General features: G+C 47.3%; 1 protein-coding gene across 2 annotated transcripts in view; it reads left to right on the forward strand.

Moving 5' to 3' along the window:
- LOC123768069 (protein C-mannosyl-transferase DPY19L3) overlaps positions 1-13024 on the forward strand; it is a 273308-nt gene that overhangs the window by 162951 nt on the left and 97333 nt on the right. For both annotated transcript variants that reach the window (XM_045758333.2, XM_069307073.1), the window contains one exon: positions 10914-11463. In XM_045758333.2, coding sequence (XP_045614289.2) covers positions 10914-11463 — 550 coding nt within the window. The remainder of the gene's footprint in view (positions 1-10913; positions 11464-13024) is intronic.

Raw genomic sequence — 13024 nt, forward strand, 5'->3', positions numbered from 1 at the left:
CATTTCAGCCTCTCCATCCCTGCCTGCCTGCCCATCCACCCACCAGTCAGCCATCACTGACACAACGAGTGCATTTGGAGCCAACATAGTGCACGGATGTTCCTTGATTGTGCAGATATGTCCAACAAAGTCACGGAATGAATACTCCAGCCTCATGACAAATCAAAACAATGTGCCGTGAATCTGGGACATCACAGGGTAGAAGGCATTAGAGTGGTGGATCCAGTGGCTGTCTGTACAAAATATATCTTACCTTAATGTTACTCGAAAAATTACCGACACTTAACTTCGGAAATACCGGAGCTCTGGAAATAACGACCAGGGTACAACCCCATATAGACCGTTATATCAAGTGGATACTGTCTGTGTATACTACATCTGCATTTTGCTTTTCTTCTAGAGCTTCTGTGATTTTGTCATAGTGGTTGAGTAACTGTGACATACAGGATCTTCCCACTCTAAATCAATGTTGTCCTGGGTTGTGTAACTCATTATTTTCCATAAAACTAGAAATTTGATTCCTAATCACTCTTCAAAAACTTTTATTATCTGTGATGTTAGTGCAACTGGTTTATATTTTTATGCCAAGGCCTTACTCCCCCCCTTTGTGCAGTGGAGCTATATCTGCAGATTTAAGTGCTGCTGGTATCTCCTCTGTATCCAGGCTCTTTCTCCATATTATGCTGAGTGCTCGCACTACTGGTACTTTACATTTCTTTATCAATATTGAATTCCATGAGCCAGGCCCAGGAGCTGAGTGCATGGGCATGTTGTCAATTTCTCTTTCAAAGTCTTCCGAGTTCATGTTAATATCTGTTATATTATCTGCAGCTTGAATGTCATTCATAAAGAAGCTGTCTGGGTCATCAACTTTCATGTTGTTTATTGGTGTGCTAAACATAGCCTTATACTGGCTTCTTAAAATTTCACTAATTTCTTTGTTGTCCTCTTTGTATGTACCTTCAGTTGTAATTAAAGGTTCAATACTGGTCAAGGTTTTTATTTTGATTTTGCATATGTGAAAAAATATTTTAAATTTTTCTTTATCTCTTGTATAGCTTTCTGTTCCAATTCCATTTCCTCAGACTCGTATGATCGCTTCAACGTTTGTTCTATTTCTTCGATCTCCCTGTTTAGGTTTATTTTCCTTGCTTGTGATAGTCGTGTCTGCTTAAGAATTTCCGTTATTTTTTTCCTTCTGTACAGTCTTCTGTGTTCTCTTTCTAGAGTGGTCCTCTTTCTGCCCCTCCTCACAGGCACGTGCTTCAAGCAGACCTTGTATGCTTCAGCCGTCAGTTGAGCTATTCCCTATATGGGAGTTTTGTCGCTTAAGACCGTCTCCCATTGAATGTTTGCAAGGTCTACATTTATTTTTTCCCAGTCGATCCTCTTATTGTTGAAATTGAATTGATTGAATATTCCTTCTCGCCTGTTGGGTCTCTTAGACCTACTACCATTATTTATGCTAGTTTGCACTTCAATGAGTTTATGGTTTGAGTATGTAGTATCTGAGATTGTAATGTCTCTGATTAGTTCATCATTGTTTGTGAATAGTTGGTCTAGTGTGTTTTCGTTCCTGGTTGGATCTGTGATCTGTTGAGCGAGAATTTGTCACAGAATCTCAAAAGTTTAAAAAGAAACACTAAATTCCTTTTAGTATACAAAACAAAAGAAACAAAAGGATACTTAAGGAAGGAATCGAAGCTCTGTGGATGCCACTCTCCATGATGTATAACAAATCACTGGTAACAGATGAACTGCCAAAAATTTGGAAGATGGCTATTGTAATCACGATATTCAGAAAGGGTGATAGAAAGGAGGCACTGAACTACAGGCCATTGTCCCTAACTACATATCATGCAAGATGATGGAGAAGATTGTGCATAAAAAGCTAGTGAAACATCTGGAGCGAAAGAACTTTGTAACACAACATCAGCATGGGTTCTGGGATGGCATATTATGCCTCACAGTATTAATTGAATACTATGACCAGGCAACAAAAATCAGGCAAGAAAGAGAGGGGTGGGCAGACTGCATATTTCTGGATTGCCAGAAAGCCTTTGATGCAGTACCACATAAGAGACTAGTGCACAAGCTGGAGATATTCACAAGGGTATCTCTCACACTGGATGTGGATGCATTGGACATGGATGCTACCTTGAAACTGGGCCTGCCCATGGCCGTAGGGCATGCTGGGAATTTTTTTCAAGGTAGCGGACATTCACTGGAGGACTCAGGCTTCCATCTCATACCCAAGTGATCGCGTGGGAGTTTTGAATCCAACGATATACCTACAAGTAACTTATGGCATTAAGCACAGTGCAGTGATTAAAGGAAGACCCAGAAGCCATGGTGAGAGTAGCAGGCTCTACTGCCTCTGCACCTGATTTGGAAAGGCCAACCCTTAGAGCTGACTGAGCCTCAACTCAAGGTAATCCCTGCCCCGACCCTGAAACCCTCAGATGCTTAGGGGACCAGAAGAAGGGAGGGGAAGGGATCAGGACAAAAGTGACCCAAGCCCAAAAGGGACAGAAGGTCAAGTACAGATAGAACCAAGGTAGAATTTACCAACACCTACAATTCCAGGTCCCTAAGCACCAAACGGAGAAACTCCGGGGCCTCTAAACACGCACATAACCTAGATCGATGTAACTTAGAGAACCTAACATGCAAAACAGTTGCTGCCTTATAAGCCCTAACCTCATTGGGAGGATCAGAAAGGAGAGCAGCACATGGGAAAAAAACACATGACTCAGGGTCGAAGGTATCACCGGCCCAACAGGCAGCAGCATGGCGGAGGCAGAGGGAATGAACATCGCCATGTCACGGATAACGTGCAACCCTCAAACTCACAGGAAGCGAGAGCAGGTTACAGGTGAATATCCATTGGACCACCAAATCTGCTGGGAATTTCCAGGGCTCATAGGAAAAACCAAGCAGAAAACCAAGGCACTGGGATGCTACGCTGCACCTTTAGTTGAAGGTTGTCAAATGAATCTAGGCAGGAATATAATAGAAATAGAAACTACATAATAGGCCAGGCTTGGCTCACACAGCTATGAAGGCCAACCTATGCTATAGTAGTCTGTAGTCTCCGTGGTGTAGTGGTAAGACACTCGCCTGGCGTTCCGCGAGCGCTATGTCATGGGTTCGTATCCTGGCCGGGGAGGATTTACTGGGCGCAATTCCTTAACTGTAGCCTCTGTTTAACGCAACAGTAAAATGTGTACTTGGATGAAAAAACGATTCTTCGCGGCAGGGGATCGTATTCCAGGGACCATAGGATTAAGGACTTGCCCGAAACGCTACGCGTACTAGTGGCTGTACAAGAATGTAACAACTCTTGTATATATCTCAAAAAAAAAAAAAAAAAAATAGTGTAGCACATTAAATACCCAGTGTGCCCCAAGCCTTGCCAATGTCACTTCCAACTCTAGTCGAGACAAGAAAGTCCCAAGACACACTGACTCACCTTGGACGAGGGCCACCACAAGTGAGGAGAACCTCTGGGGAAACTCTACAGGGATGGTAATCCTGGCAGCGAAAAGGCAGCACAAGAGAGCAGACAGGGAAGCTGTGCACATGCAGCTCCAAGTACTCTTTAGAACAAGACTGACAGTGTACAAGTGCACCTACTAGGACAAAAACTACCACTTAGCTGAATCAGAACACCAGAGCTAGAGCGGAAGAAAGGCGACCTGGCATATGCTACACATCAGCATAGAACTAAGATGCCAGCGGTCCTTGAGCTGTCTCCCCATATTTCTCCAAACTAGTAGGGAAGGTGGGGCAAAAGAACTAGTGCTAGTTTCAAGAGATTTCGATGGTTTGTTGTCATTGTCATCGACAATGACAACAGCGGTTCTTCTTTCAGCGGTTCTTGAAGTTGCAGTCTCATTTGATCCAGCAACGGTCTATTTTGTCTTCTGGCTTTCTAGGTGCCTTCCCTGATGGTGGCATGAATAAGTAAACAAAGTCACTGCTCATTGCGCCTCCATGAGGGGAATCAGGTTCTGGTGCTGGTCCCTGGTAGGCCTACAGAACTCCGTTGCTGGTGCGACCTAGGTGATGGTACAATATCAGTGATAGTAGCTTCAGGGAGCCATAAGGTGCTTCCCCTGAGAAATGGCTAGATTTCCCTTCCCCATTGTCACTGATAGATAAGTACTGATAAATAAGTACTTAAAAAAAATAAGGGTGTTCCTTGCAGGGACAGGTTATCTTGAAATTATCTTGAGATGATTTCGAGGCTTTAGTGTCCCCGCGGCCCGGTCCTCGACCAGACCTCCACCCTCAGGAAGCAGCCGGTGACAGCTGACTAACACCCAGGTACCTATTTTACTGCTAGGTAACAGGAGCATAGGGTGAAAGAAACTGCCCATTGTTTCTCGCCAGCGCCCGGGATCGAACCCGGGACCACAGGATCACAAGTCCAGTGTGCTGTCTGCTCGGCCGACCGGCTCCCCAGGAGTTAGGAGTTAGCGGCTTGGTATGAAGCATACTAGTGAGCTAAGTGAGCAGGTTAATCCCCTCGGGTGAGCTGAGATGCCTTCTGTGGAGGAGCCAAGATTCAGGTGTTTGGTTTGTTTGCATCAGACAAACTACTGCTCCCATTGTTTCTATCTCTTAATTCTTTCATTAAAATATGTACTATACTGTAGTTTGTTTTGCTTCCTAGAATTTCAATGAGATTTTACTTGCTATAAAGTTTATCTAACATCCTCATGCTCATCTTGCCTCTATGATCACACAAGATTTTGTTCCTGATGTATGCAAAATTGCAAAATTACTCAACACGTTGCCGGCTTTGTGTCCTCGTCGAGGCCACTAGTGTCAGTGGCCCTCAGGTAGATCAGGTAAATCAGGTATTGTAGGCATGTGGAAGTCGAGTGGTTTGGTAGTTTTGTGGCTAATGTGCTACAGCCAATGCACCGAGGGGGCTACCGAGGGACAGCCCAGAAACCTTTACAAGCTATAATCCTTGCTGAAACAGAACAAGTTCATTTCAAATTGCTCCATTTTCTGGGGGGAGCCCCGTCGGCTCCCCAGAGCTATCCAGGCTGAATGGATATGTATAACTTTCTGGCATCAGTCAAAGTGCTAGGAGTTCTTGCCTACCGGGGACCACGAGCCAGAACCTGGCCCCCTCAGAGAGGCACGAGGAGCAATGGCCTATAGAAACCCCCTTGTGATTGGGAGCATTCTATGTCTGCCATCGACCGGGACAGGCACCCAGAAAGGTAGGCGCCCCAAAACAAACCCCTATTCTGGTGAAATTATTGCTACCGAAAGCCGAACGAGTGGACAGAACTCCCCAAACAAAATTATCAAACTAGCATGACGTCATCATGTCGCCGCGCCACCGTCTGCGCAACCCCCCCCTCCCCGAGAGGGGGAAGGGGGAGCCCCAGACCCTCCATGCCGGTGATCCAACTGGCAGTTCTTGGCTGATGGTCATACTGGCTGGTCGAGTGCCTCTGGCTCCGGTTTTTGTTTCAGTTCTGTGCCTTGTGGTGTGGACTGTCTCTACCGGTGGGGTGTGAGCCAGGAGTAAGATTCCACAGTACTCGGGCTGCATGCGCCTAGGGCTATCTTCCCTAGGTGCCCTGTAAGTACTGCCCTTGGGGCTTGGGGCCACCTTCCACAAGTCACCTTGGGTTCTGCCTCCGCTGTGTCCTTTACTGCTCGGTACTGGGCCGCCCTTGGAGTCGGCTGGGGTTTTGTTGCCCTGGTTTGTCTCAGGGTAGGTGGTAGTTTTTGTCACTGGTAGGGGCGCGGGGTACTGCACAGCTAGTTTTCACCATTAACAGCTGCCGGCTCTGTTCCGCCTGGGTACATTGTCCTCTTGCGGGGTTTTTCTTTTGTTTTTGTTTTTGCCTGGAGGGGGGTCTGCTTTTACTATGGTCCCCCTTTCCTGTTCTAGGTGAATTTCTTTAGAATTCTTCTGTAGGCGGTACTCCCCGCTTGGCCCCCGTGAGTGGACACGTCCCGGGGGTTCAGCCTTAGCAGTTTGTTGGTAGATTTGGGTGCCGGTTCACGGTACCCTGCCTGGGCATCCCTTAGCGTGTACCAGAGGCTAAGGGCCCTGGGAAACCCCACGGGGGCTTCGTTGTCCCCTAGATGTGTCCCCGGAGTCCCCCTCGCGTCCTGCGAGTTTGAAGGTTGATCTGTCCCCTTGTCTCAGGGTGACACTCACCTGTTGTGCCTCCGCCATGCTGCCTGTTGGGTCCTTGTTCTTGTGACCCGGAGTCATCCGATGATTGTTGTCAGTACGCGCTCTCCTTCACCCAGGCCACTGGTCTTGATAATCGGGTTCGGGTGCAGGCAGCTGCGGCGTTGCTTGCTGGGTGTGTGTTGCTGCAACGCTCTTGGTTTGCGGCCCCGGATGCCCCGAGGCTGCCCCGTTTTGGTGGTTGGGGTTTGGACTTGGGGGTGGGGGTCGCTTCGGCTCTGGCTCCTTCCGCTTCTTATTCCTCCCCTTCTGTTCTACTCACTTCCTCCCTTGCTTCCTGCTCCGAACCATGAGAGGGTTTCGGGGATGGGGCTGGGTCTGGTTAGGTTGAGACTCGGGCGGTCTCGGGGGTTTTCCTCTTCCGGGGTGGTGGCGGAGGCATTCGAGTCGGTTCCTCCAGCCGTGCCGTATGGGTCTGACCAGTGGGCTCCCTTCATTAGTGTTTGCACAGGCTGCCCCGGCTTTTCCTTGTTAAGCTGGGGCTTTGGGGGTGCGGCTCAGCCCTGGGTCATGCAGTAGAGGTTCCCGGCGTTAGGGAGGGGTTACCTGAGGGGCCTCGGCCCCGTTTGCCCCTCTTGGGTCCTTGTACCTTTGGTGTGGGGCTGGCAGTTCCTCAGAGTGGGGTTGTTCCTTCCCTCTGTGTTCCTGTTGTTTTCGGGTATACCCCTCCCTGGGTTCGGTTCCGTGTTCCTTTGGGTTCGTCGGTCCCATCGTTCATGGGGGTGTGTTTCACCCCCTTTTCCTTACCCTTTTTGCTCTTATGTCGCGATGCTGTTCACGAAAAAAAAAAAAAGTGTTCAGGTAAGGTACATCCATACAAGGTGTGTAACAAACATTGATGGATTTCTATCTTGGCCTAGTACGCAGGGCCTCAACCGTTTCGTATCATTGTACCTGCAAGTTCCTTGGTCAGGGTTGCTTGTCTGGGTTCTAAATAAATTTTAAATTTAAATGTTTATTTAGGTAAGGTACGTACGTCCCAGAGATTTTACAAAGAATGATGGATTTATAGATAGGGCTAGTACATACAATGCCTGTAGCCACTATTACACAAAGTGTTTCGGGCACAGCGTTCTCGTTGGTTCACGAGTCTCTTCGTACCTTCCAATATTATTGGAATGTCTGTTGATTTTCGATAGTGGTTTCCATCGGGTCTTTTGTCGGCCTTGTTGGTTCCCTTCCATCATCTGTTTTCTTTTGCTTCGTTTTCGCATTGTTTTGTTTTCGCGTCGTCTCTACTTCCAGTTTCGGCGTTCTTTGTCTTTGTTCCTGCACACCTTCCTGGTGTTTATACAATGTCTGTACGTTGTGTGTACGATTTGTGTGTCCGCCTGGTGTACGAGCCACGCCTCCCGGTGGACGGGTGGTGCGTTTCGTACCTCGTGTGCTGGGGCCGCGGTGTGCGTTTTGTTTACGGGCGGTATGCTCAGTGTGTTCGCGCCGTTTCTCGTGGTTTTCTACGGCTTCTTGCTCGTTTCTCCCTCAGGTCGTGGCCCTCTGGATGCTGAGGGTGTTTTGGATTTATGTCGGGGGATGTCACTTTGTTCTCCCTTTGTCCTGCTTCGTCTTCTGCAGGGCGTGCACCTCTGGCTGTATTCTCCTTCGACCTCGCATTTTATTCAGGTAAGGGTACGTACTGTGCTTACTGCCTCGAGTATGCATGGCTTTCGGGCACACCTTTAGCGATGCTCCTAGTGGTGGGGTGCTTGCCTAGTAGTGCTTGCGGGGGTTGAGCTCTGGCTCTTGGGCCCCGCCTCTCCTGTCAGTTGATGGTTGCGCAGTTTCCTGAGCCTTCTGGGCTCTGTCTTCTTGTTTGCTCCTGTGGGTGGCGTCTGCCTCCTCCACATGGCATTTTGGTGCTTTTGGCTTCCTTTCCCTCTGCCGTTACTCGGGTTCTTTTTAGTGTCTGGCTCCTTTGGGTGCTCACTACCTCCTGTGTCCCCTTGTGCGTACCTGCATTCGGACATAAGTACAATGGACCCTGCGGAGGGCCTCTTGGCCCGTGCGAGGCAGCTACTAATTTAAATTAAATTTTGCTCCGAGGGGCGAGTTTATTGGGCAGCGCCACTCGTGAGTAGACACACTGCCATAGCAGCATGTACAACACTCCCCGATGGGAGGACTACCTGCTGGGTTGTTCATCCTGTCACTTGTACCCAGACACAGCTGGGATTTGCTTAACTGTCTTCAGTGAACAGCTCCTCAAACAAGAAGATTATCATACATTCCCACTCACTTACATGTCCAACCCGCCCTTGCACCAATAGTGGGGCCCCACCACCACGTTACGTGTTAATTGGTTCCGCACATCACCGGGCCTGTTACTGTGCCGCACGGGTGGCATGTGCCACTATCCCAGTTTCTATTGTTTTGTGGAGATTGGTCAATTCACACAAACACTAGGGGACTACTTATCTTTTGTTGCATATACAGTAGTTGTGGGTGATCGTTGGCGGGCAATGGTGCGGGTTGGGCTACTCTGCTGGTTATATACTTGGGCGCCGCCTCGGTTCCCCACAGGTTGGCAGGACTTTTTGTTGGACGTACGGAACGGTTTGAATTCCATCGTTGGTACTTTGTAGAGCTTTGCTTCTCTCGTTAGGCTCATGCGTTTGGAGCGAGTATCTTCTTTGGGATACTCTACTCCTTCCGCCACCCTTGTTCACTGTTCCATCCTTGTTTACTCTTCCCCGCTTGGTGGGATTGCGTCGATGGCTCATGACTGGGGTGTTGGGTGTGGTGTTTGGTCGCTTTGTGTGCGTCTTTAGTGCCTTTTGTCCATCTTTTGATTCTTTGTTGTCCTGTGGGGCTCTACCCCGCATTTCAGTGCTTTTGTTTTCGTTGTAGACCCCTGGGTCTTTTCCCTGTCTGGACACTTTCCTTGCCTATCTTCGGTGCCTGATTGCACCCTCACATAGCCGAGGGAGAGATCTTCTCAAGAACCTCAAGTTAACCCTGCTGTCCGTAAGGTCCCTCAGGTATGTACGCGCTCCTCTACACATTTTGTGGTTGGACGTGTGCGTTACTTCCCGGCCACTCTTTGGGCCGTATTCGTGGTTTTCCTTGCCTAATGCAGTTTTTCCTCCCCCATGCTACAATTTTTGTGTATCTGAGTCAGTGCTTCTTGATTATCCTGTTTGGTGTTCCAGTGGACCTCTGTCCATGTTCCATGTCCTGCTTTTGGAGTTCTCCGGTGTTCCATTATGGTACAGAGTTCCTGCGATTTCTGTGTGGTTTTCTGCAGGCTTCGGGTTGCGCTGTCTGTGGGGGGGGTGTGGACTTTTCGCTCCTGCCTTCCTGGTTCCTTTTCTTGGAACAGGGTTTGCTGGGTTCCGGTCCTGGTTTCGGTTTTTCCTTGTTCCTTTTCCGGACCGGGTGTGTTTGTTTTCCTGCGGTTCTCGTCCTCGGTGGTTCTCCTCTTGGATGCCTCGGGGATGCGTGTATCATTCTTCCCTGCTGGAGCTGGTTCTGTTGCTCCATTTGGGTTGCGGGGTCGCTGTTTTTAGATTCGCGTTTTGCGCTTTCGATCGTGGTGTTCGTTTCTCGTCGTTTGTGTCGGCACAGGTGGGTTCGTTATTGGTCTCCCACCTGCACGTTTCGTCTCGGGGGCAGTGTTTGGTTTTCCTATCCCTGCGAAGGGTCCTTCGGTCTTTGATAGGGTTGGCTTGTCTTTCCTTCGGGGGTTGTTCTGGGACCGTTGTCTGGGATTGTCCTGTCACCTCATGTTGGGTGGTGCTGGCAGAGCCGCTCCTGCTTCCGTTCAGTGTTGCGGTTCCTTCTGCTCCATTCCACTTGCTGTCCTGGGCATCGTTCCCCTCTGGCCTGCTCTTGAGTTTTGGGGCCGTCCTGGTCGTTGGCCTGGGTGGTCTTTTTCTTCTCGTTTTGGTCTTTGTTTTGTTTCTCGTTTTGGTTGTTCAGTTAGGACGTGTGGTATCTGCCTTCCGTTTTCTTCCCTGTTTTACTTATATTTTGGTAGGGTAGCTCCAGGGAGCCAACGGGGCTCCCCCCAGAAACCCAGCGTTGAATGTAATGAAACGCCATTTTCTGGGTGAGTCCCGGAGGCTCCCCGGCATCCCTCCCTCCCTCCCTCCCTCCGGTCGGCGGCGTTTTCGCGTCTTTTGACATCCAGCCTAAGAACTGCCAGTTGGATCGCCGGCGTGGGGGGTCTGGGACTCCCCCTTCCCCCTCTCGGGGAGGGGGGGGTTGCGCAGACGGTGGCGCGGCGACATGATGTACGTCATGCTAGTTTGATAATTTTGTTTGGGGAGTTCTGTCCACTCGTTCGGCTTTCGGTAGCAATAATTTCACCAGAATAGGGGTTTGTTTTGGGGCGCCTACCTTTCTGGGTGCCTGTCCCAGTCGATGGCAGACATAGAATGCTCCCAATCACAAGGGGGTTTCTATAGGCCATTGCTCCTCGTGCCTCTCTGAGGGGGCCAGGTTCTGGCTCGTGGTCCCCGGTAGGTAAGAACTCCTAGCACTTTGACTGATGCCAGAAAGTTATACATATCCATTCAGCCTGGATAGCTCCGGGGAGCATCCGAGACTCACCCAGAAAATGGCGTTTCATTACATTCAACTGCTGGGTTTTTAAAGGTTAAACTTATATATATTAACATAGAAATCTATATGGAATTTTATATTTAATATCTTTCTGAATATTTTTTCTTATTTATTCCAGATATACTTAAGTATAGATGCAGATTCTCATGTGTATCAACTCCTCTTTGCAAAATTACAAATTGGAGATGAACGAGATTTTGATTCCCGGCTTTATATGTGTAATGAAGCATTTGATTATATTGATAAAGAAACATTGGAAAGACTGAGTGATAGTGGGCTTCTTCCAGTTTATAGTATTTGTGTTCTTGTGCTTTTAATCTCATGCGCAAGGTCATTTTTACTGAAAATTCCAGAGAGAAACTTAAAAAATGATTCTGTGGATTCTTCAATATGTAATGAGCATTTTCATGAGCTATCATCCTTAAATAAAGAGAAGAGCCATTGCTCATTGCATTTAATGAGAAGTGATCAAGAATGTGAGACTTGCAGCCATGTATATAAAATGGAGAAATCTATTGGAATCGTACATTCAAGGAAGTTTAAAAAGGATTCATCTTCTGAAAAAGTGCCAAAAAAAGAAAGATGCCTTAACAGTGTTTGTGCTTCATACAAATCCTCTCAAGACCAGTCTATTATTCAAGGAAGGCCTGAGTTGGTTTTCTTTTTGGGTGAGTATTGTGTGCCTGGATAATTAGCAAAGGTTAGTTCTTGACACCTACATCTTCAACATGGGTAAGTCTTTAATACCTGCATGGCTGTTCAGTTAGTCCTGCATATCTGCATTATTATTAACACTTTCGCGCTTTAGATTAGAGATATCTCGGCACCGTTTTTTCTTACGATTCCGCATAACAGACTACTTTTGTAGTCCATCGAAAAAATATTTCTATAAATTCCATTTTCTAACCGAAATGGATGGGGATACTCTCAGATTTTTCTCCATGAAATAGTTTTCATGGAGTTTCATTCATGGAGTTTTCATGGAAATAGAAATCATGTTATAGTTTGGAAGGACAAGCGCCCCGTCTCTGTCATCACCAATATCCACAATGCCGACACTACTCAAGCACAGCGCAGGAAACGCGTTCGTAAACGTGACAGGAGAACTGGAGTAGAAATTGTGAAAATGAAAAACCAAAGGCCATAGTGGATTACAATAAGTTCATGAAAGGTGTTGATCATTTTGATCAAATGGTCAAATATTATGAGTTTGCAAGAAAAACCCACAAATGGACCAAGAAGATCACTTTCTATTTTCTGCAAATGGCCATGCACAATGCATACGCATTGTATAACCACTACTCAACAGATACAAAAAAACTAACACTATTAGAGTTTCACGCAGTAGGAATAAAAGCCTTATTGGCGTGGAACAGCGAGGAATGGCCAACACAACAAGCATACCACATGTTCCCGACATAGATGCCAGCGCAGCTCCTCCTGCTGACGCGGCAGTTTCAACACCTCAAGCCCACTCATCAACCACAAATTCTGAAATGGACATTGAGGACATAGAACCACTTGATGTTTACCCCCCCCCCGTGTGCAACGGAGCTATACCTGCAGATTTAAGTGCTGCTGGTATCTCCCCTGTATCCAGGCTCTTTCTCCATATTACGCTGAGTGCTCGCGCTACTGGTACTTTACATTTCTTTATCAATATTGAATTCCATGAGTCAGGCCCAGGAGCTAAGTGCATGAGCATATAGTCAATTTCTCTTTCAAAGTCTTCCGAGTTCATGTAAATATCCGTTATATTATCTGCAGCTTGAATGTCATTCATACAGAAGCTGTCTGGGTCATCAACTTTCATGTTGTTTATTAGTGTGTTAAACATAGCCTCATACTGGCTTCTTAAAATTTCACGAATTTCTTTGTTGTCCTCTGTGTACGTACCTTCAGTTGTAATTAAAGGTCCAATACTGGTGGAGGTTTTTGATTTTGATTTTGATTTTGCATATGTGAAAAAATATTTTGGATTTTTCTTTATCTCTTGTATAGCTTTCTGTTCCAATTCCATTTCCTCAGCCTCGTATGATCGCTTCAACGTTTGTTCTATTTCTTCAATCTCCCTGTTTAGGTTTATTTTCCTTGCTTGTGATAGTCATGTCTGCCTAAGCATTTCCGTTATTTTTTCCTTCTCCTGTACAGTCGTCTGCGTTCTCTTTCTAGAGTGGTCCTCTTTCTGCCCCTCCTCACAGGCACGTGCTTCAGGCACACCTTGTATGC

This window comes from Procambarus clarkii, chromosome 59 (genome assembly GCF_040958095.1).
Source record: "Procambarus clarkii isolate CNS0578487 chromosome 59, FALCON_Pclarkii_2.0, whole genome shotgun sequence".
Lineage (NCBI taxonomy): Eukaryota > Metazoa > Arthropoda > Malacostraca > Decapoda > Cambaridae > Procambarus > Procambarus clarkii.